The 24,445-nt window shown below is 41.6% G+C and overlaps 1 protein-coding gene across 2 annotated transcripts in view; it reads left to right on the top strand.

Annotated features, from left to right (window-relative positions):
• PDGFRB (platelet derived growth factor receptor beta) overlaps positions 1 to 24,445 on the top strand; it is a 213,194-nt gene that overhangs the window by 145,987 nt on the left and 42,762 nt on the right. For both annotated transcript variants that reach the window (XM_077474333.1, XM_077474332.1), the window contains 5 exons: positions 396 to 490; positions 4,608 to 4,740; positions 11,073 to 11,177; positions 11,289 to 11,399; positions 15,935 to 16,088. In XM_077474333.1, the coding sequence (XP_077330459.1) occupies positions 396 to 490; positions 4,608 to 4,740; positions 11,073 to 11,177; positions 11,289 to 11,399; positions 15,935 to 16,088 (598 nt within the window). The remainder of the gene's footprint in view (positions 1 to 395; positions 491 to 4,607; positions 4,741 to 11,072; positions 11,178 to 11,288; positions 11,400 to 15,934; positions 16,089 to 24,445) is intronic.

Below are 24,445 nucleotides of genomic sequence, written 5' to 3'. Positions count from 1 at the left end.
CTAGCTGCAACCATTTTAACTGTGGGCACCTGAAGCTGCTGCCTGTTCACTTCCTGGATTTACACAGACACACAGAGGCACACCTCCAGCTCTGCAGCTCTCATTGTCCCTCTTATGACTCATCCCCCTTCCTTCGTGGCAAACTCTCACAAGAGTTAGAGAGAGAGAGCTGTGCATGATGTCATAAGTCTAGGCTTTTTACCAGACAAGAAACAAGAAGTGGGCTGTATAAGGTATTTACTGTCAGAAAAAAAATATTTTACTATCCAAAGTTAAAACAACAAGGAAAGAAGATTTAATAGATGGAAAGATTAAAACATGACTGAAGGTCCACTTTAACTCTTCTAAATGTAAGTGCTTTAATAAATATATGTCTTTCTATTCTATATCTACAGATTTGCCTTTCAAGCTCGTGTTAACATGTGCTGTTGTGGGACTGGTGGCCTTGGCTTTGATATTCTTAATAATACTTATCGTTTTGTGGAAAAAGGTAAGCATTGCTCAGCTCCTCTGAATTTGAACTAAAAATCATGTTATCACCATTAATGTATATGCAAACCCTCATCTTGTAAAACAACCCATTCAGTTTAAAAAAGAACTAAAAGGCAAAACATTGTGTATACTGTACATTATAAAAAACATTAAAAATACCTTTTTCCCCTTTTTTATAAGTGATTGCATAGTCTCTGTTCTCAGCTACATAAGTAGCTTATAAAAAAGGGGGGGGGGAGAAACAGCTGTTTGATATTCCCAATGAAAGGGTGTGCGGGGATGTGTGAGCAGAAATCTGATCATTGGAAGAGAGCAGACTGAGTTCCCGACAGAAAACTGATCACGCTGAGCTCTCCTGGCTAGTGTGGTCAGTGTTTAATAGGAAAGCAGAGGGACTGACAGGAACAGCAGGTATCTCATACAAAGGAACCAATACAAAGAGAAACTTTTTCATACAAGTATATGGTACAGCAGGCACATATCAGGAATATGAGATGTTGGGTTTACATATTCTATTGTGAATATGTTTTGTCTGAGTTATTCATGTGCAAATGTAATGTGTTTTTATCTGTTGTTAATGCCATGTAGGATATCAGCTACATGTATTCATGCACTATCATCATTACTTTGATAGCAAATGATGCATAATGTTTTAAAGCAGTGCATCCAAGTGGAACTTGTATTTCATGAGACTGAAAGCAATAATTGTTATCCACAACTGAATTAGCTCCTATAGATAAATGCAGGGAAGAGAAAAGATTTTTTGCTGCCCATGGTAAATAAGCAGATTATACCTTTTATTTTGTAATCGTAGCTGGTCCTAGGAGAGCTGACATCTTATTGGCAGCTATGGGCATCGCAAATGTAGTGCCATTGGTACTGATCGTCAGCTGATTAACAGCTACATTGTAAACGTCCTAAGTAATCTTACATGGCAATAAAATCCCAGCCACATATAATCTCAAGCATGGTTAATTTCTCAGGATGTAAAAGAACTATGGGCATCTGTTAGTTTAGTGAATTCAAAACCAGAACTAGTTTATTGCATATTTCAGTATGGGAAGGGTGTCAGAGATGAATCGGGGTATCCCCAAAACATGGATGGTGTCAGACACCAAACTAGGCTCTAATCCAACCTTTTTCAACCTTTTCAACACAGAGGAACCCTTGAGATAGTTCTCCAGTCTCAGGGAACCCCTGATAAAATCTAGAAATCTACAACTCATGATACATTGGTGTGATGGACAGTGGGAAGAATGGTCCTTACACTTGTGATCATTGGGGAGAATTACCTCCTTACAGATAGCTAAAAAGATCGATGGTGTTGGTGGGAACTTATCCGAAAGGCAGATATGGCCTAATGCTGAAGGAACCCCTAGCTACCTCTGGAGGAACCCTAAGGTTCCACAGAACCCTGGTTGAGAATCACTTCTCTAATCCCTTCCTATTCTCTCATCTCTGATGACATCTCCCTCTACCTTCCGAGCAACAAATGTGCTAGCTGGACATTCACAAAGTTTTGGAGGTTCAAGTCGTATCTCAATGTTTATGCCCAAGGCAAACCATCACTAAATCATTTACCACATTTTGTGGGGGGCGGTCGTAGCTTGTTTTCTCGAGGCCAGACTCTCTTAGCTTCCAGCAGCCAACATCTTCAGGAATACCACCCCAGGAGGGGAGCTTCTTTGCAACCCCTATGCCCAAAGGCCTGGGGAGAAAGACAGAACTTTCAGAATGACATCATTTTAAATGCTGCTGATACTAAAAAAATAGGTCAGTTACACTAAAAATGATACTAACATTGCACAAAAAAGGAATCAAAATAACTATGTCATTATTTAAATTGGTATTAAACCACAAAAACAATAAAATTATATATTGAAGAGAAAAGAGGAAAGAGAAAAGAGGAATTGTTTAAAAAAAAATAAAAAAAAATATATATATATATATATATATATAATTTTAATGAGAATATAGTTAAAATATAACAAAGTCAAGTTGTTCACTGATGGTTAACAAGTCATAACAAAGGTGGTCATAGAGGCGAGTGTTCAGTTTTAACAGTTGTCGCTTTTTCGGATATTAACCCAACATGTTTCACAATAGCTTCATCAGGTGATTTGACCTTTAACTCTTTTATTTTTAACCAAGCAAAGCTGACCAACATAAGTGATAGTTAGAGGGTTGAGACAAACTATTTAACATTTACAGGGGTGCTTACAATGATCAGCCTTTATTCCTTTCTGTAAAACCCTATCCCAAAAGGAACAAAAACCTGTTGTTGTACCTGCTTAAAAAATTGTTAGTTGGAGTTTAGCTTTAATCTGTTTGTTAGGTCCATCTAAACCTGCTCGTATATCCAACACTACTCACTCCTCAGACTGACAATTCTGCTGTCCAAGGATGTCTCCATTGTGCCTCCATCCAGAGAGGAGACACCCTAAGCCCTTGTACACACGATCGGAGATTCAGACGGAATGTGTCCGATCGGAGCGTTTTGTCTGATATTCTGACTGTGTGTGGTCTGCATCGGACTGTTTCTGTCGGAATATCCGTCAGACCAAATTTTCCAACTTGCCGGAAATATTTTCCGACAAAATGCTCCGATCGGACATACTCCGATCATGTGTAGATAATTCCGATCGGACAAAGTGCCACGCATGCTCAGATCAAATTCCTACATCAAAGCTATTGGCTACTAGCCTGAACGTAGTCCCGTTGTAAGGAAATAACGTCATCACGTTCTGAACGATCGGATTTTCCGATAACTTCGTCCGACCGTGTGTATACAACAGTTTCGGACAAAATCCGACGGATTTGGTTGTCGGAATCTCCGATCGTGTGTACAAGGGCTAAGACAGAGCAATGGGGGTTATTTACTAAAGGAAAATCCACTTTGCACTGCAAGTGCACTTGGAAGTGCAGTCGCTGTAGATCCGAGGGGGACATGCAAGGAAAATAAAAAAAACAGCATTTTAGCTTGCACATAAGTGGATGATATAATCAGCAGAGCTTCCCCTCATTTTAGATCTACCCCTTAGATTTAGAGTGACTGCACTTCCAATTACACTTTCAGTGCAAAGTGGATTTGCCTTTTGTAAATAACCCACAGTGTGTTATTGGCTGGGCCATGAGGTGAAAATAAAGGAGAAATATGCTGATGTATAAAAGGAATGCTGCTGTCACATTTAATACTTGATAAGCTGCAATATATTACATTTTTGTTTTTGGGTTTAAGCTGTATTAAAAGAACAAAGTTATACATATATTCAGGGGAATTTAGTTAAGCTTTTAACATGAACCCTGATGGGTTGCAATGCACAGCTTCTTCATATTCTTGCTGCTCCAGTCTTAGTAAATCCCCTTCATTTTTTGGGGGGACAAACTAAGATCTTTAGAAATGTTACCATAAAAAAGTGGCATTATATGTTATTTGTCCCATTTAAATTGACACTAAAATGAAGTTTATGATAAAAAGCATGACAAAGTTATTTGCAAATGTAACAAAAGTGTGTGTGTGTGTGTGTGTGTGTGTTTGTGTGTGTGTGTGTGTTTGTGTTTGTGTTTGTGTGTGTGTGTGTGTGTGTGTGTGTGTTTTAAATTGTGTGCATTTTTTTATGTGACACAAGAAAAAAAAATAGCAAAATGAAAAAACAAAATGTAAGTAATGATAAAAGTAGCATAAAAACAATGAACAGAAGAAACAATAACTAATAGGGAGGAAGAAGTTAATTAGGGCTGATTGGGATGAACTACTAAGTGTTAATAAGGGCTTAAATAGAAATACATTCTTTTCAATATGTTACTGATGTCAAATGCAGATCAAAGTTCACACATGAAAAAAATTTACCACAACTGCTGCCCCTGCTATGTAACAAGTAGCAAGTCCCGGCAGTCATTTTGGATTTACCATTGGACACAGTGGACACTGTATGGCTCTGTTTAGATGTGACCACTGATGTGGTGCAAGGAATGCAAGAGCACTGTCTGTTCAAAGTAATGTATTCAGCCAAAGGTACAAACTAGATGTTTTTTTTGCACATGGTGCTACTTATATCTCAAATATTGCATTTTTAGGTTGAGTAATGGTCACCATTTTGTTTCTTGGTCCACAGAAACCACGCTATGAGATCCGGTGGAAGGTTATCGAGTCAGTCAGCTCTGATGGCCATGAGTACATCTACGTGGACCCTCTGCAGCTTCCATATGACTCCAACTGGGAGATTTCAAGGGATAAATTAGTCTTAGGTAAATGTCAGATATGATGTAAGTGGACACTGCACAGCATGGGTTCTCAACCTGTGGCCCACCAGCTGTTGTGGAGCTACAACTCCCATGAGGCATTGCAAGCTACTAACAGCATGACAAGCATGACTCCCAAAAGCAGAGGCATGATGGGGGTTGTAGCTCTGCAAAAGCTTTAGGACCACAGGTTTAGCACCCATGCTGTACCTCGGCTCTCCAGCTGTTTTGAAACTACAAATCCCATCATGCCTCTGCCTCTAGGAGTCTTGCCTGTGATTGTTAGGGTATTGCAATGCCTCATGGTACTTGTAGTTTCAAAACAGCTGGAGAGCCGAGGTTCCCTACCCCATAGGATTCTGGTTCTTAAAGTTAACAAATAGAACATGGAAAACTGCACAATTTTTGAACCCAACCAGTAAGCTGTTTGAATAGCACCCTTAACCATCAAATGCAAGACAAATGCATTTTTGAGGCCAGCGTGGGTCACACCAAAGAAAGCTGAGCGGCTCAGAATGGAATAGTGGCAGTTGGTCAGCAAAATGGGAGAGAGAAATAAAATTGGAAATTCTGCTTAAATTATAACGTTTTTTCCAAATAATTTAAAGTTATATATTGACCCTGTTTTATATTAAAAAACGATTTAATATTCTATTCAGCCACTATTATGATTTATACATTTCAGCTATACAGCTACAAGGAGGTAATTTAAGGTCTACAGATGAGGCAAAACTTACCTTTTCACCTTCTTAGGCCTGGTTATTGAATAATTAATTGTCTTCACCCCAGTCCTGAGAATTTTGGAGTGCACTTATCCCTTTAAATTTACCATTTAGACCTAGTGTCCCCTTTGGTAGCTGGCAGGGTCGAGGATGGGGAAAGTTGTACTATAAAGGAATCCTGGAATGTTACACTTGCTTCTTTTCCTCCTTCCCTCTGGGTTTATGTATAAATTCATGTGCCCACTCATGATATATATATATATACCGACTTACTGTATATGTCACTTGTACTTTATTCTCTGTAGAATATTAACATATTTCTGTAGGATCACAGTATCTTTTAAACATATGGCTTAGTAACTGCATCATCTCCCACCTAAATTGCATTCCAAATGTTAATATTCCATAGCATATGCTTCATAGAAACGATCATTTTTTAAAATATAACTTTTCATAAGCTGTGTAATTTTAAAAGACATTTCAATAATATTTAACTACCACCATTTTATGTTAAATCAACTTTAACATTTTAGAATTACAGCTGCGGCAGATGAATCAATATTCAGCTTTTCTTTTAAGGACCAAATTCACGTTTTTGACAAAAGAAGTCATTGTCAGCTGTGTTTTTTTTTTCCTTTTAAAAGAAACCTATTATGAGAAACAAGGAGACCGTCTTTGCTTCCACTTGAAAAGAATGGTTGCCTGCAAGTTATAACATCCAGGTGAAACACCAACTTGTCAGAAAATAATTAAAGAAATTAAAAAACAGAACCACAGTTGGAAAAAGCATCACCCCCCTCCTAAAAACGACTTGTAAAATCGATCAGGTGAACGTTCTCAATGGCACACAAAGCCATTTGACTTTCAACTCAGAGTGAAAAGAGCTTTCCTGGAGCATTTCAGTCCCTGGTAGTGCAACTGAAGCAACGAACTATGGTTGGCAGGGCACTGTGATAAGATCTTCAGGATAAAGTTGTGGCCAGGCACAAGCCAGGAGATGGATACATAAATATTTCAAAGGCTTTATCAGTGCCTAGAAGCACAGTGAAGTCTATTATTAAGAAGTGGAAGGTATTTGGTACAACACAGACCCTCCCTGGATTAGGACCTCTCTCCAAACTGGATGAAGGAGCCAGGAGGTAACTGGTCAGAGAGGCTACCAGGAGGCCTACAACAACTCTACTTCATTAATCCCAAAGGGAAATTGGGATTAATAAAGTAGTATGTAAAGCAGGGAGGAGATCAAATCCTGTTATAGGGGTGTTTGCAGCAGGGACTGGGGCAGTTATTCACTTATAGAAGGAAAATGGATGGGGCAACATATCATCAAATTCTTGGAGAAGCAGTTGCAGGAATTTATGATAAAGAGTAATCATTGTGTTCATGGGACAACAATATCACAAATTATCCACAAATGGGGCTTGTATGGAAGGGTTGCAAGAGATAAAACACTCATGAAAGGCCACATGCAGTCATGACTGAGCTTTGCCTAAATGCACCTTGAAGATTCTGAGGCCACCTGGAAAAGGGTGTCATGGTCAGATGAGACTTACATTTATTTATTTGACACCAACACCAAACTATATGACTGACGGAAATCCAATACAGTTCACCATCTAAATAACACCATTCCTATAGCACAGAATACTTTACAGAATACTTGATTAATCCCCAAGGGAAATTGGGATTAATAAAGTATTCTGTAAAGCAGGGAGGCGGTAATATCCTGGTATAGGACTGGGGTAGTTATTCACTTATAGAAGGAAAATGGATGGGGCAACATATCAACAAATTCTTGGGGAAATCTGCTGCCCTCTGCCAGAAATTTGTCAATGGGAAGAAGGTTTACCTTCCAACATGACAATGACCCAAAGCACACAGCAAAAATTACCACACCGTGGTTGAAGGAGAAAAAGGTGAATGTCCTTGCATGACCAAGTCAGAGCTCAGACTTAAACCCCATTGAAAGTCTGTGGAATGATTTGAAGACTGCAGTCCACAAACGGTCATCCTCAAATATAACTAAACTTGAGCAGTTCTGCAAAGAAGAGTGGGCAAATATTGCAAAATCTATATGAGCAAGGTTAGAGACATATCCCAACAGACTAAATGCTGTAATTAAAGCAATTGTGGTTCAACAAAATACTGACACAAGGGGTGATCCTTTTTCCAACTCAGTGGTTCTATTTTGGTTTTGTTTTTCTGACATGTTGGTGTTATATCTTTCACTTGGATATTATAAGTTGCATCGACTAAATATAGCTGGATAAAACAAAAACTGTGTTTGTGTTCATTTCAGGCTGCAAATCAACAATTTTTTTTTCTATACCCACTGTACATGTATGTTTACATACAAGCAGTGTAATTACATAAATTAAACCTTGTGTCATCCTCTCGTAGTACCTGAGCTTAGGTGTGAGAGGCTGAAGCAACACAAGCAGCCAATCAGTTCATGTAGTGACAAGAAGCATGCTGATAGGAGGATATAGAAGAATGACAGAGAGATAAGCTCATTACAGTGCTGCTTTTCCTTTCACTGTCCAGGGTGGGACAGGTCCAGGGTGACCTGGGCTCAGAGTAAGTGGGTTGATTGATCCTGCAGATTTGGGACATCTTGTGGAAGAAAAGAAGTGCTGCGGGAAAAAAAAAAGCCGAAAAGCTAATAAAAATTGAATTTTTTTTTAAATTCTATCTTTTTAATGGGCCATTTATTTTTATCTCGCACATTTTTGAATGGAGTTCTGTTTTATGTCATAGTTCTTATTGTGTTTTCATTGGCTTGCATCTCACTCTGTCTTAGATATATGAACCTGGCCAAATCTGTGATAACTGTGAAACCCAGTGTCCTTACCAATACTACAAGTGTATTATTTTTTTATTTTTTCAATTTCTTATGCCTCAAAAGTCAGAATTTTAGACCCACCACGATTACCTAGCAACAAGTATTGCATGACGCAGTCCAACTATTTCCACTTTTAATGTTCGTACTCTGCATATTGGTCTATAATAATAATAATAATACACTTGTCATCACCTCTCTTCACACATTCCAGAACAAGTTTACTAAAAGCTGTACTGACTCATTAGTGTTTTTATTGCTGGCTGCTCGTTATGCTTTATTACCATTGGAAAAAGAGACAGCATATAGCTACATAATGGGAATGCAAATTGCTTGTTCGCAGTTAGATGGCAATAGTAAAAGGAAACTGTAGCCATCATTATTGAAATGTGCTGCAAATTAGACTGTGAAACAGTGAATAGGCAAAGAGTGCCCCCAAGTGGTTAATAGTGAGTATAGCAATGAGCCAGTGTGATTCAAATGAATTCAAATAGGACTTCCTGCATAATTTGTATTTGTAATTTATATACAATCCCCTAAATCACCAATACCACACTTTTTCCATAAAAAGTACATTTATTTTTATCCATTTATAAAAAATTAAATAAAAAAACAACTTCAAATTAAAAACATAAGATCCTTCCAGTAGGAAGAGTGAGAAAGAGAGACACCTTTTAGCACAAAATAATGGAAAAGGACTCCCCTGCCACTCTCCTTTTCTTGGTTTGTGAAGAATGAATATTCTAAGCAATGTTTGGCTAAAGTGTACGTCAAATTAAAACATATTTTCATAGTTTTGGCCAGGGTGGGGAAGGGACACAACTCTCGTCAAGTCTTTATGCCCTGTACACACGGTCGGACTTTCCGACGGAAAAGGTCCGATCGGATTATGTTGTCAGAAAATCCGATCGTGTGTGGGTTCTATCAGACTTTTCCCGTTGGAAATCCCGATAGAAAAATTTTGAGAGCAGGATCTAAAATTTTCCAACAACAAAATCCGATCTGACTTTTTCCGATCGTTTGTAGAGAATTCCGACGGACAAAGTGCCACACATGCTCAGATTAAATTACGAGACCAAAGCTACTAGCCTCTACGTAGTCCCGTTGTATGCAACGAACTTCACCACGTTCCGAACGATCGGATTTTCCGACAACTTTGTCCAACCGTGTGTATGCAACACAAGTTTCGGACAAAATCCGTCAGAAAAAATCTGATGGATTTTGTGGTCGGAATGTCCGACTGTGTACAGGGCATAACTGTTACCTGGAGCACCATTAGAGAGATTTCCCCTTTGCTTGCTGTTCCGCTCACAACATTTTACCAGACATGAACCTTTCCAACAGCAACACTGACAGAAATAAAAATACTTCTCTTTAGTAGAGTAGGTAAAGGGAAGATCCCTGTCAGATTTTTATTTCTGTTGGTGCCCCTGATGCAGAATTTTCCAATATCAGCAGGACTGGAAACAAAGGTACAATTTTCAAATTAAGCCCCTGAGAGCAGTAAAAACCCACCAGATGTTCTAATTCTTCTCCACACCACCAAGAACTAGAAAACAGGTTTTGGTTTAAAGCAGTTGTAAACTTCAGTCATGAAATCTGAACAAAGCACATATATCTGTAGCATTTACTTATCTCTCTCCAAAGCTCTAAGTGTAATTTCTCTCTGGTGCTTTCTGACACATGAGATAAATTGGTGATGGGGGTGTGTGCCTTTCATCCAATCAGCTCTCACACACTGTAACCTCAGCTCTCTGCCCCCTCCTCTGTGATACTAACAGACAGAGAAGGATTTTTATATGATTCTGCTCGAAAGCTCTTCTCAAAAACATGAGTTTGGTGGGGTTTGGTTTCTGTCTGTAAGAGCATATGCCTGTAAACTCCTGAAAAAGCCATAGTGTGCATGGAGACACTGGCTAACATGGAGGGGAGTTTCCAGCACAAAAAAGCTCAAAAGCCTGTAGGAGCAGTTTATTTGAGCTTCTTTGAGATACAGTGTGCTAAGGCAGTTAAAGTACAAACTGTATAAAAATGTTTATATTAAACATCATTAAAGTGTAACTAAAGGCAAAACTTTATTTTCTGAGCAAAGTAGGTAAGGGCAAGAATCTCTGTAAGCTTTTCTTATTGCTACCTAAGTCTTCAGTGGTGGAAACCATCCTCTCTTTGAGTTCTGGGGTCAATAGGTCTGAAAGTGAGAGAACATTCCAACAATTCAGTTGTCACAAAAACAGGAATAGAAATTCTGTTCTGGTTACAACTGTCCAATAGGAGAGATTTCCTTTTACTTCCTGTTGTGTCTATGTGACAGTAATTCTCCCAATGAGACACATATGAAAATAAAAGATAAAAGCCGACAGAGGTTTAAACCTAACCCTAAGACCCACAATACTCTTTTCTCCCCTTCATCCCCAATATCCATGAACTCTCTCACTGGTACCAACATCTTCATCTGCTCTCCTTCTGAGTTCAGCATCTTTGGCTTTCTTATATAAATACAAATGCAGGAGGCAGCAGACAGAAATGGCTCGTAGTGCTCTCAATTGAGATAAGTGCACAATAAACAGGCACCTGTTTTGTTCAGATTTACATCCACTTTAAACCCCTATTATTCCTCATATAGAGAACAGGAATAGTCCTTCTACATGTGCCTCTGCCCCTCCCAACCTGAAGATCCCTTGTCCCACTAAATCAATCCTGTGCGCACTTCTACTTCACTGGAAAAAAAAAATATCCATCGATTCTATTGAGAAAGCATTATTTATTTTGCTTTACAGGTCGAACCCTTGGCTCTGGTGCATTTGGTAGAGTTGTTGAAGCTACAGCTCATGGATTAGGCCACGCTCAGTCTACCACAAAAGTAGCTGTGAAGATGCTAAAATGTGAGTTGTGTTTCTGGCAGTAATTCTATCAAAACATAAAATCTGTTATGTCTGAATATTCTTACAATATGAATGTTTATTTATACATATACCATTAATGTGTTTTCACAGCCACTGCCCGAAGTAGTGAGAAGCAGGCTCTTATGTCTGAGCTAAAGATAATGAGCCATCTAGGTCCACACCTCAATATCGTCAACTTGTTAGCTGCATGTACGAAAGGAGGTAATTTAAGATGTTTTACTGCTTATTTGTGACTTTTTGTACACTCCAGGGCTTACAGAAGGTCTTTTAGCAAGTGACCCAGATATGTTGTAACTCATAGCAACTACAAATGATGCTAGCACTAGACTGTTGCATGCTGATATCTGTTTAAAGGGTCAGTCTGCTCAAAGCTAACATTTCAAAGAATGTGGTTTGCTGATGGGTGCGCAAATATGTATAATCTTTAGGTTCCTGCATTGGCCCAGATTACTGCTCAAAGGACTCAAATTTTACAACTTATCAATTTACTATTAGGAAAAGCAGCAAGAGAGAAATTAGGAGTCTACTTATTCACCCAACCCAGAAAAATTATATAGGAGCTTTTATTCATAAAACTAGAACTGTGATATGGGGCTAAAGCGTGAGGAATTAGATGCCTCCTTCTCGCTTCTATCTGATAAACACAGAGCCTTGGGTTGTTCCCTTGGTCATCTTGATTCCTCCACCTAGGATAGCAGTCTCCAAATTGCAGCCCACCATCCAGATGCAGCCCTTTACCTGTCTTTATCCTGCTCTTGGGGCACTATTTATGCCACTGATACGAGACATTATTCCTCCTACTGACACCAATGATGAGGCTTAATTCCTTCCAATTAAACTAATAATATGGCGCTACTCCTCCCACTGACAGCAACGATGGGGCACTAAGAGCAGCAGTCTTACATATAAATTCTCTGGTCCCACAAGGAGGCAATGTTTCAATCAGACTTCCTACCCAAGGTCCAGGTGATTGTCTGGTAGATGATGGTGGGTTAAACCTTCCAATAGTTTTGTATGTCACTCAGGAATTCGAATAGTGAGATCTCTACACTTATATTTCTGGATCTGGACACCTTTTGTAGTTTCCCTTGTGGAGTTTTTTTGTTTTGTTTTTTCATTTTATTTATAGGACAGAGAATGCTACAGGAGAAGCTGGAACATGCAAAAGTAGGCAGAAACATCCCAAACTCCCAGGATTAAATTTATGGAAAAATGATCTCACCGAATCAAATACAGATAAGAAAATAGGGACTGTCTAAGCCTACCAGACTCAGTCAGTTTATAACAAAAATACTGATTGTGGGTGGACAGACCATTTTAGTACTCTTAGTTTCAACTTTCCATTCCTGTCTTATAAGTTGTGTGAGATACAGTTTGTTCTCTCCTAAAACAATGTACAGTGTTAGTTACTACGGATGATCCTAAATGAGTATAATGGTGGAGTTCTTGGAACTGGTAAACAAGAACTTGACAATGCAAAAAAGGGAAAGTGTATTTCCTGTTCTCTATTGAAATTGGGGAAACTCATCAAAAAGCCAGTATGCTGAAAATACAAGTTACTGTGCTCAGTTATGGTTCACAACTAAAGTTCCAATGAAAAACAATGCAGCAGTACTACTGCTGACATAGCATGCTAGGAGTTAGTATAAACCACAAGCTATTTTGCTAAATGTTAAAAAATTGGATTAGATCTTAACAGCATTTGCTTTACCCAAACATACATTTTGGCGCAGCAGGCATTGTGGAAAATACCAGAAATAATAATCTAATACTAGTAACATCCAGAAAAGATTACACAATATGATGTTTCAAAAACATGCTTTCAATTCTAGTAACAGTTCTGATAAACTCATAACAAATTACTTTAATAAACAGTATTAAGTAATAAATCAGTTATATTTTAGATTTACTGGTCCATTCAATTTAAATGTATTCTACTATTACCACCAAGACCCTTCAAGACTTTATGACTATTCATTTTGAATATAACTCACTTTACATATTCTGTTTAACTTGTCATATCCAGTCAAAATTGCATAGTATTTCCTTTTATGAGTAGAAACGGTCATTCATAGTCGAAATGTAAACACTTTCTAGGCTTCTCATATGCAAATCTAAGGTTCCATCAGTGGGTTTCAGGCTTGTGTCAATGGCATAAGTTTGAGTCACTCCTGAAATCCTGCAGACGACCTCCTTCGGAATTGCACTTAACCTGCTTTAAGCCGGTTTTGCTTTCCTGTAGACTTATATAGGAATGCAGAAACCATCTGATGCCACCAAAAGCCTGTTGACATAGGCCCTAAACATAATGGGTTAATTGTATTAGTATTGCTCTATATGAGGATTAGGTATATATGGCCGATGCAACCATTTCTGCAAAAGGCAACATTCAACACCCTGAGCAAAATTGTAACTACACCAAGTAGAAAAGCGCCCTGAGGCGATTCAGTTCGTATAGGTAGTGCTATACAAGTCATTCATTCATTCATTCATTCAAGTACAAGGGGCTGTGATGTCTCTTCGGGTCCAAGTCTGGATGGGTCTGTCTTGAAATGATTTCTACCTTTTCTTCTGTTTTACCAACATTGTTGTAAAGATGGTTTTTCATTGTATCGTGCTGTGGATATTTTCTGACAATGTATCAAAAAATATTCATTAATGCTTAGAAAAAAATAATATTTTTTATAGTTGTTTTCCCATTACCATATACAGTAATCTATTTATCTTTGGTAAGACTACCTTAGTTTATATGGAGACATGTTTCCTTAGCAAAACCTTACCTCTTGAAGGGGGATTTGATCCCGCCTTTAAGGCCTCATGCACACAAGCAAAAAAAACAACTTTTAAGGGCCTCTGGCTTTTTTTTTTGCACCTCTGAAAGCAGCTCTAGGTGATCTAATGTCCGTGTGAATTTACAAGTGTATTTTAGAGCAGCATTCAGGGGAGAGAGAGAAGCTCTTTAGCCTAATTTATGCCCGTACACTCTTAAACTTGTGCATATGCACGTAAATGTATTCCAGTGGCTAGAATATGCAGGTATGAATAAACATGAAACATTAGAGGTATTATTTCTGCCAACTTCTGGCAGCATATTTGGAGCATAAATTAATACGCTCGTGTGCATGTAGATTTAGTATTAGAAAGAGCTTTTTTATCCCACGTTACATGGATAAAATTGCATATTTACCAGTGCTGGTCATATCTGGTATTGCAGTATAGACAGTCAAAAATCATTTGTGCCCTTTCTTTTGAATGGCTGGACATGCTAGCACAAAATGTTGTGCAATTAAAGGGGTTGTAAAGGTTAATTTTTTATTTTTTAAAGATAACAAACATATCATACTTCCACTGTGCAGCTTGTTTTGCACAGAGTGGCCCCGATCCTCCTGTTCTGGGGTCCCACGTCAGCCCTCTCAGTTCCTCCCAGCAATAGCTAACCCCCTCGGGAAGGGGGTTACCTTGCGGGCACTCTCCCATCTTATACACTCTGCGTCCATGTCGGCCGTGTCATTGGATTTGATTGACAATGGCTGCGCTGCTATCAATCTATCCAATCAATCAAAAGACTCTGTGGAGAAGAGGAAACCGGGGACAAGCCGAGCATATAGGCAGGCTTAGGCAAGTAAATGGGGGGGGGGGCAGTTATTGCCAGGTGTTTTTTTTTCACCTTAATGCATAGGATGCATTAAGATGAAAAAACACAAACAACACACAACCCCTTTCAGTTAAACTTTTTAATAACTTCACTTATAAGGCTCGGTTCACACAGGGGCGACTTGTCCAGGCGACTTCGCCGCCTGACAAGTCGCGCTCCGTTCTGTACTACGGAACCGTTCTAATAGGAGCGACTCAAGTCGCTCCGACTTAGAAAAAAGGTTCCTGTACTACTTTTGTGGCGACTTCAGGCGACTTGCATTGACTTCTATACAGAAGTCGTTTTGCAAGTCGCCGCTGATCGTTTGCAGGTCGCGGCAGGTCGCGGCAGGTCACGGCGCTGCAAGTCGTGCCGCCCGCTGTGTGAACCGAGCCTCACATTATAGATTTAGTAAAAGTGAATGAATAAGATATTATTTATAAAAATAGAGATTAATGTGTAAAAACATAAAAACAAAAAAAAAGTCACATGCCTATGGGCACAGCATACACATTATTATTATTATTACTATTATTAAACAGGATTTAAATAGCACAAAGTGTTTCCACAGACCTTTACAAAGTAAGGAGAGATAGTACAGTTACAATATAATTTAAGTCACGAGGATTAGGGGGGCCCTGCTTGTGCTTACAATGCAAAGAGAAGTGGACATAATACTAAAGGTAGTAACTGTGTAGGGATGAGTTCTTCGACAAAGTAAGATTCGGTTGTTAACCACAGGCAGGATAGGTTTGTAAATGTATTCATTTTTAATAAGAGCGTCCTTGGTTATTTGGGGCAGTGGGGGCCATATACATACCGTAGTTACATAGTAAGTGAGTAGTTACATAGTAGGTGAGGTTGAAAAAGTCCATGAAGTCCAACTTATGTATGGGATTTTATGTTAGTATTACATTGTATATCCCTGTATGTTGTGGTCATTCAGGTGCTTATCTAATAGTTTTTTTTTAATTATCAATGCTCCCCGCTGAAACAACTGCCTGTGAAAGAGAATTCCATATCCTTGCTGCTCTTACAGTAAAGATTCCTTTGCTATGTGTGCTATATCATATTTAAGATGTACCATTTCTTGGATTACCAGGACCGATTTACATAGTGACGGAATACTGCAGATTCGGAGATCTGGTGGATTATTTACACAGAAACAAACACACCTTCCTGCAGTACTATGCTGACAAAAATAGGAAAGAGAATGAGGTCTACAGTAACACTTCCACTGGAGAGAGGATGTCAAGGTAATCTTTACTTCCATCATTCATACTAGTGAACACAAATATGAGTTTAGATATTTCATAGGTAATTCAAATTCGAACACATTAAAGCATACAATTATTGACGCTAAGATATAGAGCGCAAGGGTGCTACTGTTTTTTTTAAGAAATGCATTAATCACTTCATTGTAGAGGTTTTGCAGCTAACAACACATATACCGTGTAATTGGCAATCAAGATCGAATTATTTAAAAAACATTTGAACTCTTTCACACTGTGGCAGTTTTCAGGCGTTTTAGCACTAGAAATAGCGCCTGAAAACTGCCTCCTATATATTACAATGAGTGCTTTCACACCCTGGTGGTGCGCTTGCGGGACGTTAGAAAAAGTCCTGCAAGCAGCATCTTTGGGGTGGTTTGGGAGTGCTGTACACAGCGCTCCCAAAATGCCCCTGCCATTGAAAGGGCAGCACTTAGGAGGCCCTTAGGAAGCGCCACTACACAGAGCTTTTAACCCCTTTTTGAGGGTAATAGTACCCCACTAGTGGGCATAAAGCGCCATTTAAACATCGGGAAAAAAGTGCCGCTAAAATGATCGCACTTTGCCGCAAACGCACGGTTGGTCACATTGTGAAAGGGCTTTTATACACATTTGTGGTGCTGGTAATAAATGTACATTGCACACATATATAGTAATAATATTTCAACCAAAGTCATAAACGGCACCATTTGACTCTGTTGAGCACTTTTTGCACTTTATGAATTACCGGCTTGGGGACTTTATGGACTTTTTGTCTCCTTTTAAAACCTATATTTATAAGGTTTTATTATATGTTTTTGTGGATTATTAGATTTATTAGTAGCGTTGTGTGTATATATATATATATATATATATATATATATATATATATATATATATATATATATACAGCTCCCCAGCAGGCAAACCTTTTAATGAAGCAAACAGCAGACAAGGAGTTAGGCTTCAATGTCTGGTTACCAAAGAGGTCAGTCTGTCAGACTAGGCATTGGGCCCTGAACAGACTGCATGGCAGGGCCCCCTCTTGGGCACCCAGAGGAGAATTATGAAGCAGCATGTGGGTGTGGCAAAATTGCATTACCAGTGGGTGGAACTTAAAGATTAGGCCTACATACAGAGTCAATAAATGGCAAAAGAAAAAACTCTGGACAGCCGCACTCCGGATCGAACCAAAAATGGTTTGTGCCTTTATTTTTTGTGAAGAATTACATCATACGAACCACAGCAACAAAGGAGAAAAATGGAACAAAACTGATGCGTTTCATAGAGTGCAGGGGTTAGAAGTCTGTTATGTATAGAGAGAAGGTGTCATGTGTATATAATGTACAGAGTGAAGGGCTCATAAGTGGGTAACGTACAAAGTGCAGGGGTTAGAAGTGTGTTATGTACAAATGCAGAGTTTAGGATTGTGTAAAGCACAGAGTGCAGAGGTCAGGAATACGTAATGTACGGAGTGCAGGCATCATGCGTGTATAAAGCGCATAGTCATTGACTGGTTGTTATGAGAACAACGCTAGCAGACAGATAATTCTTCCCCCTTTAAGACCTCTTTTGCATGGGTGGTGTGGGGGCAGTAAAAACACAGGCTTGAGCCCCAGTTTTACTGCGCCTCAACCACCCACCTTAAAGTAGAACTTTTTTTTTAAATTTTGGATAGAGCAAGGGAGGGTTATAACCGCTATCAGATTTTTTTTCACCATCTGTGTCCCATTGCAGATATTTCCCTTCACTGCCTGTCCCATAGACAAACAGGAAGTGAGAGGAAATCCCTGCAAATTAAGGGAACTTCTTGGGGACCCCCAGGTCACCAGAACTAGTGAGTCCATTGGAAGATTTCCCCTCTATTACTTTTCTGGGGACAACCCAAAATTTTGAGTTTTCGTTTACTTTCAATGATAATGGTAAACAGGACAAATAGAGCGGATGACTCAAACAGCAATAAAAACAAACAAATGTTCTAACCCCTCTGCACTCTATCCAAAACTAAAACAAAAAAAGAGTTTTGCTTTTAGTTATACTTTAAGTATAAAATACAGCTGAGGGCGGGTAAGCACATGTCATGGCTGTGAAGCTTAGCCGTGGAAAATTTGACGGGGCACATCAAGCTGAATATTAAACTTGGCCATTCAATATGATGGGGACATGCAACAACTGCCAGCCAAACACTTGGCTTTTGGTTGTGTAACATTAGCATCATTAGAAACTGCCACTTGGCAAAGACTTTTTAGAGCTTTGGATCATGTGAATCCAGCCTAATAACAAAAAGATGACCACTATTCCAGGTTGGTCCACACCGATCTGTCACTCACATTCGCTGGTCGCTGCCTTAGTTCATAAGAAAATAGAAACATTGGGAAGCTGCCCACCAGTAGTCACTAATATACAAAAAGTCCTTACAAATACAGAAATCACAGTGAAAGTAGAGGAAGAAAACTGTTGATGTGTTTCACGCTAAACTGGCACTTACTCATAACGCTAGTTCAGCGTGAAACGCATCAACAGTTTTATGCCCCTACTTTAACTGTGATTGCTGTATTTTTAAGAACTTTTGTATATTAAACTACTGGAGTGCAGCTGGTCTGCCTAATAACAGCCATTGTAATGCCACCTATATTCCTGTCCTTTTAATGTGATGGCAGTCACCCTCGTAAAAGGACAGAGATATGGGTGATATTACAAGGTATTATTAAAGGGGGCACAGGCACTTCTGGAGCTCCCTGTTTTTCCGCTGGGGCAACACACTTTCTCCTCCCTTACCTCGATCACTGCAGGACCTTCACTCACTGCATGGAGTTCTGAATCTTGTGTTCAGACTTCTCCCCACATCAGAACCACTTCATCCTGCACCCACTAAGACAGGAAGCCCATGGAATGATTTAGTTGGAGTGATGGACAGCACACCTTGTGTACCATATTGGCTGAGAAGGCAGCGGCCCTCCCCTGCTGTGTTGGACCCCCCTGACTCCCCCCTTATCTACGTCCCTGACTCAGTATCTATATTTACTCCTCAACTGTGTGTATAGGGGGGGCTTTGATTGTCATGAAGGCTAGATTTTAACGTCTGCCTTCTTTAAAGCGGGACTTCAGTAATTTTTTCAACTTTACATCTATTAAATCTTCTGTCCTTGTTGTTTTAACTTTGGATAGTAAAAGTTTTTTTTCTGCCAGTAAATACCTTATACAGCCCACTTCCTGTTTGTTGTCTGGAAAAAAAGCCTAGGCTTATGACATCATACACAGCTCTCTCTCTCACTCTCGTGAGTTTGCCAGGAAGGGGCAGGGATAAGTCATAAGAGGGCCAATGAAAGCTGCAGAGCTGGAGGTGTGCCTCTGTGTGTGTCTGGGTAAATTCAGTGAACAGGCTGCCGCTTCAGTTGCCCACAGTTAAAATGATCGCAGCCAGCAGTGGAGGGAGATTTCTGCAGCATATTTGGCAAGTACAGAATCGCAGTATATATGAAATAATATGCAAAGTTTTGGAGGGAAGCTTCAGAATGGCAAAGATGTTTTTTTTATTACAAATTATATGAGCAGACTGCAGTTTCTCTTTAATCTCCAGTACATTGATGAGATCAGTATTTCACACAAGAAAGATAAAAATGTTTTTGCTTGGAGGTCATGTGAAATGAAGTAACAAGAAAACTACAGGTGCAAGCTGCAATACTACAGCTATGTCCTCCTAAAAGAGATAGAAAGTGGGGAGAAATCTCCCATCTATGAACATCAATAACATGTTGAGAGAGGTTCGGATTATTCCCCACTCTATGCAAAGCAAAAAAACAACAAAAAACTGGATTTTTTTTTTTTTTTTAAATTAGTTTTTATTAAAGAGAAGGAGCACATACAAGTCATCGCTGATATAAAATATAAAATCAGAGGAGCAATACAACCAGTAGGCCACATTCACCCAACACGCTGCTTAAACTCCAATATGGATAGCTCAAAAAATGTACATGACTCCCCCCTATTTGTAACCAGAAGAGGAGAAAGAAGAAAGGAAAGTCCGTCTAGAGGGAAGAAAGCAGGGGGGGGGGGGCCCAACCGCCAGACTGAAATTTCAGAGGCTAAAGCCTGATATACATAGTTCATTGAAATACATCAAAAACAAGGACCATACATGGCTACAGTATATGATATTACACAGGACTGGATACCATAGCTGCATACGGGGGCGTGTACTTAAAGGCGACCCAACAGGCCCAAATCTTTTTTGCAAGGTCTGACTTGCCTCTCAGGGAGAGTGTCATATCTTCCATGTAGTATATTTGATCAACCTTGAGCAGCCAGCAACGGAGCGTGGGGATCTTCCTCTGTTTCCAATATCTCGGGATAAGAGTCTTTGCCGCATTGAGAAGATGGGGCGTAATAGAGCGTTTATATGAGCCTGCCGGCTTTTCCGAACAGTGGAATAGCACATGCCATGGATCATTCGGAACCTCCTGACCCTGAATCTGCTGGATCCAATGCAGAACTGCGAGCCAAAACGGGCGTATACGTGGGCAATACCACCAGATGTGGGCGTGGGAGGCTCGCTCCCCGCATTCTCTCCAGCAGAGCGGTGAGGTCTGGGGGAAAAACCAGTGTAGCGTTATAGGCGTATAGTGCCATCTGGTCAGAAGCTTGTAGGACATCTCAGCTGTTTTGGCCGACCCCGAAGTGGCGTGTGCCCTGTGAAGAATAGTAGACACTTGGGCAGGGGTGAGTGTCTCATCCAAATCCAGTTCCCAATTGCGGATAAAAGTAGGTGTCCTGTGAGATTCTAGGGATAATAACAGGTGGTAAAAATAGGAGACAGGTCTCTCCACAGGTAGGTCACCTGAGAAAGCAGACTCCAGTGGTGTAAGCTCGGATATGGAACGTAGCGGTTTAGGAAGAGATCGAACAAATGCCGACAGTTGGTAGTATTTCCACTGATCCATAGGTGAAATAGGCGATTCCCCCAAAATGGTGGGGAGAGGGAGAACCCCGGATGGTCTGGTGAGCTGGTGAAGGAAAGTCTTGTCCCCAAGGCTCCAAGGGGCACGTGAGTTGGGTCCCACATTACCGGGCGGAAAATAGTTGTGGCCTGACAAAGATAGTAAAGGTGAGTTATAGAGCCCGGAGCTTTTTTTGTACAAAGAGTCCCACACTGCCAAAGAAGAGGTCGTTAGAGGTGAAGAATCAGCAGACAGAGTCCTATGATGCTTTGGAAGCCACATAAGATTAGAAAGGTCAGTCCCACCCAGCAGCGTTTCCAGCTCGACCCACAATTTAGTATTCATACCATATTTCCAGTCCGAGAGCCTGGCTAGCACAATAGCCCGGAAATAGAGTCGAAAATCCGGCACTGCCAGTCCCCCCGCGCTCCGCGGGCGCATAAGCAGGGACCGTGGCAGTCGGGGTTTCCTCCTATTCCAGATATACCTGTAAACCATTGAATGTAATATAGTGAAGAACCCCACCGGTACCCCAAAGGGGATCATTTGCAGCAAGAAGAGCACCCTGGGCAGCAGGTTCATCTTCACCACCCCAATCCTACCCATCCAAGAGTGACCCACCTGGGACCATCTCTGTATGTCTGACCTTAGCGTATTAAGAAGCGGGAGGAAATTGGCGCGGAAAAGAGCAAGTGGGTTGGGCGTCAGATAAATACCTAAATATTTTAGGCGCCGTGTCTGCCAAGCAAAGGGAAAAGATTGCCTGAGAGACGTGGCTACAAGGGGAGGGACCGTGAGATTCAGAATTTCGGATTTAGACATATTTATTTTAAAATTCGAAACCCTGCCAAAAGCTGTAAATTCGGCTACGAGGTTAGGGAGAGAGATCAGTGGCTGTTGCACGTAAAATAAAATATCATCGGCATAGGCCGCATATTTGTGTTCCGTCCCACCCACTTCAACACCGTGTATGTTCGGGTTACTACGGATAATAGACAGGAAAGGTTCCAGCGATATTGCGAAAAGTATGGGCGAAAGCGGGCAACCCTGGCGCGTACCGTTATATAGAGTAAAGGGGTCACTGAGAGTACCGTTAACCCTCAACTGGGCCGTGGGATGATGGTAAAGAGCTAAAATTTGCGATCTGAGGGAAGGGCCGACCCCGAGACGAGACAGCGTCGCCATAAGGAACTCCCAGTCCACCCTGTCAAAAGCCTTCTCAGCATCCGTGGAAAGCAGCAGGGTGGGCTGGGACCGACGCCGTACAAGCGACATCAGTGTAATGGTGCGTAGAGAATTGTCGCGAGCCTCTCTCCCTGGTATAAAACCGGTTTGATCCCGCGTAATCCATTGTGGGACCAGAGGCAACAATCTATTCGCAATAGCCTTGGCGTAAATTTTGGCGTCGATGTTGAGCAGCGAGATAGGGCGATAGCTTGCACAATCGGCCGGGTCCTTCCCGTCCTTCGGTATGACCGTAACATGGGCATGAATAGTCTCCGGGCGGAGAACCTCCCCGGACAAGGTCACGTTAGCGTAATTAGAAAGGTGGGGTAGCAATTTATCCGCATATAAGCGATAATATGCTACTGGAAGGCCGTCCGGGCCGGGTGCTTTGCCCTTCGCCATAGCTCGGAGTGCTCGCAATAATTCCGTCGCCGAAAATTCCCCTTCCAGGGCAGCCAGGGCCTCAGCGGGAAGCTGAGGGAGGGCCGCCCGGTCCAGGTATTCCCGAATGAGCTGCCGCCGAGCTTCCCCGTCTGAGTCTATACGCCGAACATGATATAGCTGCTGGTAGAAATCCTGGAATTCCTTAGCAATCCGAGGAGTTTCGTAGGCCATGGACCCCCCCGAGGTTCTAATTTTAGGTATAAACGCAGCTGCTCTCCGTCGCCTAATGGAAGCCGCTAACAACCTACTAGGTCTATCCCCCCATTCGTAGAAGCGCTGGGCTACCAGCCTCGATCTAGACTTCTGGTCCAAATGCATGAGGGACTTCAAGGTTTCTCGCTTCGCTGTAAGGGTGTGCAGAACGGGGATTGAGAGGCTCCGTTTATGAATCTTCTCTAGGCTCCTAATCTCCGCAACTAACTGAAGCTGCTGTGCCACCCGTTCCCTCTTTTTCCTGGCCCCCAGTTCAATAAGTTTACCCCTAATAAAGGCCTTGTGTGCTTCCCATAGCACGCCCGGAGAGATCTCGGTACACATGTTAGTCTGAAAGTAGAAATCTAGTTCCTCACCCAAAACTTTCCTGTCCGCCTCCTCGGTTAAAAGGGTCTCGTTCAGCCGCCAAGTAGCGGCCTTGGGCGGCAAAGATTCAACCTTAAGGGTAAACGAAGTCGGAGCGTGGTCCGACAGGGGAGATGTTTCAATGGCCGATTTAACTAAGAGTGGCAGGTGTTGGTGATCGAGAAAACAGAGGTCAATTCTCGAGTAGGTATGATGCACCGGGGAGAAAAAGGTAAAGTCACGTTCGCGGGGGTGTGCGATCCTCCAGGTGTCCATCAACTGCAGCTCATGCAGTTTTGTACGTATGCATTTCAGCTGTTTATAGGACAAAGGCGAACTCCCCCTGGAAGTGTCCAGAGAAGGTTCCAGGGCCGCGTTGAAGTCACCCGCCAGGACCACACAACCCCTCGCGAAGTCTCCTAGTTTAGAGAGTGTCGAGGCGACAAAGGAAGCCTGTTGTCTATTGGGGGAGTAAAGAGTAGCTAAGGTGCATGACATGCTGCCCAGAGTGCCCCGGAGAAACAAATAACGGCCAGCCGGATCACATAACATATCATCCAACTTAAACGCGGTACCCCTCCGAAACCCGATGGCTACGCCCTTGGCCTTAGTAATATCCGAGAGACCATAGTACCAGGTAGGGTATTTGGGAGAATACAATTTGACGGAAGTGGTATGGGTGAGATGGGTCTCCTGCAGAAAGACCACATCCCCCCGGAGACGGTTCAGTTCCCGGAACAATTGATGTCTCTTCCCAGGGGCATGAAGGCCTCTAACATTAAATGAGATAAATTTCACCGCAGCCATCGGGTCTCAGAAAGGGGGCACCCACCTCCCACATCCCCCAGCAGCAATACACCCAAGGCAGATAGGGCCCCCCACACCAGAGGGAGAGGGTTGGGCAGGGGAGGGACGGGGACAAGAAGGATAACCAAAGGAGAGAAAGGAGGGTAGAGAGAGCGACAGGGAAAGAAGCAGAATAGTAGCAACAAAGACAGCAGCATAGTAGCAGAACTAACCGCACGCAGAAAACCGCGGTGCAGCGGCGGGTCGCGCACCCAGCCCGCCCCCCCCGCAAAGCGGGGCAAGGGCACCGGGACCCCGGGCAAGGCGGCACCCACCAAGAGGGGGGGCGGCGGAAACCCGGCCACCGAGGACAAACCACGCCATCGAGGGCCAGGGTCACGCCATGGTAGT

Source organism: Lithobates pipiens, unplaced genomic scaffold, assembly GCF_037356315.1.
Source record: "Lithobates pipiens isolate NorthernLeopardFrog02 unplaced genomic scaffold, aLitPip1_a1.2 Scaffold_8, whole genome shotgun sequence".
Taxonomy (NCBI): Eukaryota; Metazoa; Chordata; class Amphibia; order Anura; family Ranidae; genus Lithobates; species Lithobates pipiens.
This window is presented reverse-complemented; position numbering and strand designations above follow the sequence as displayed.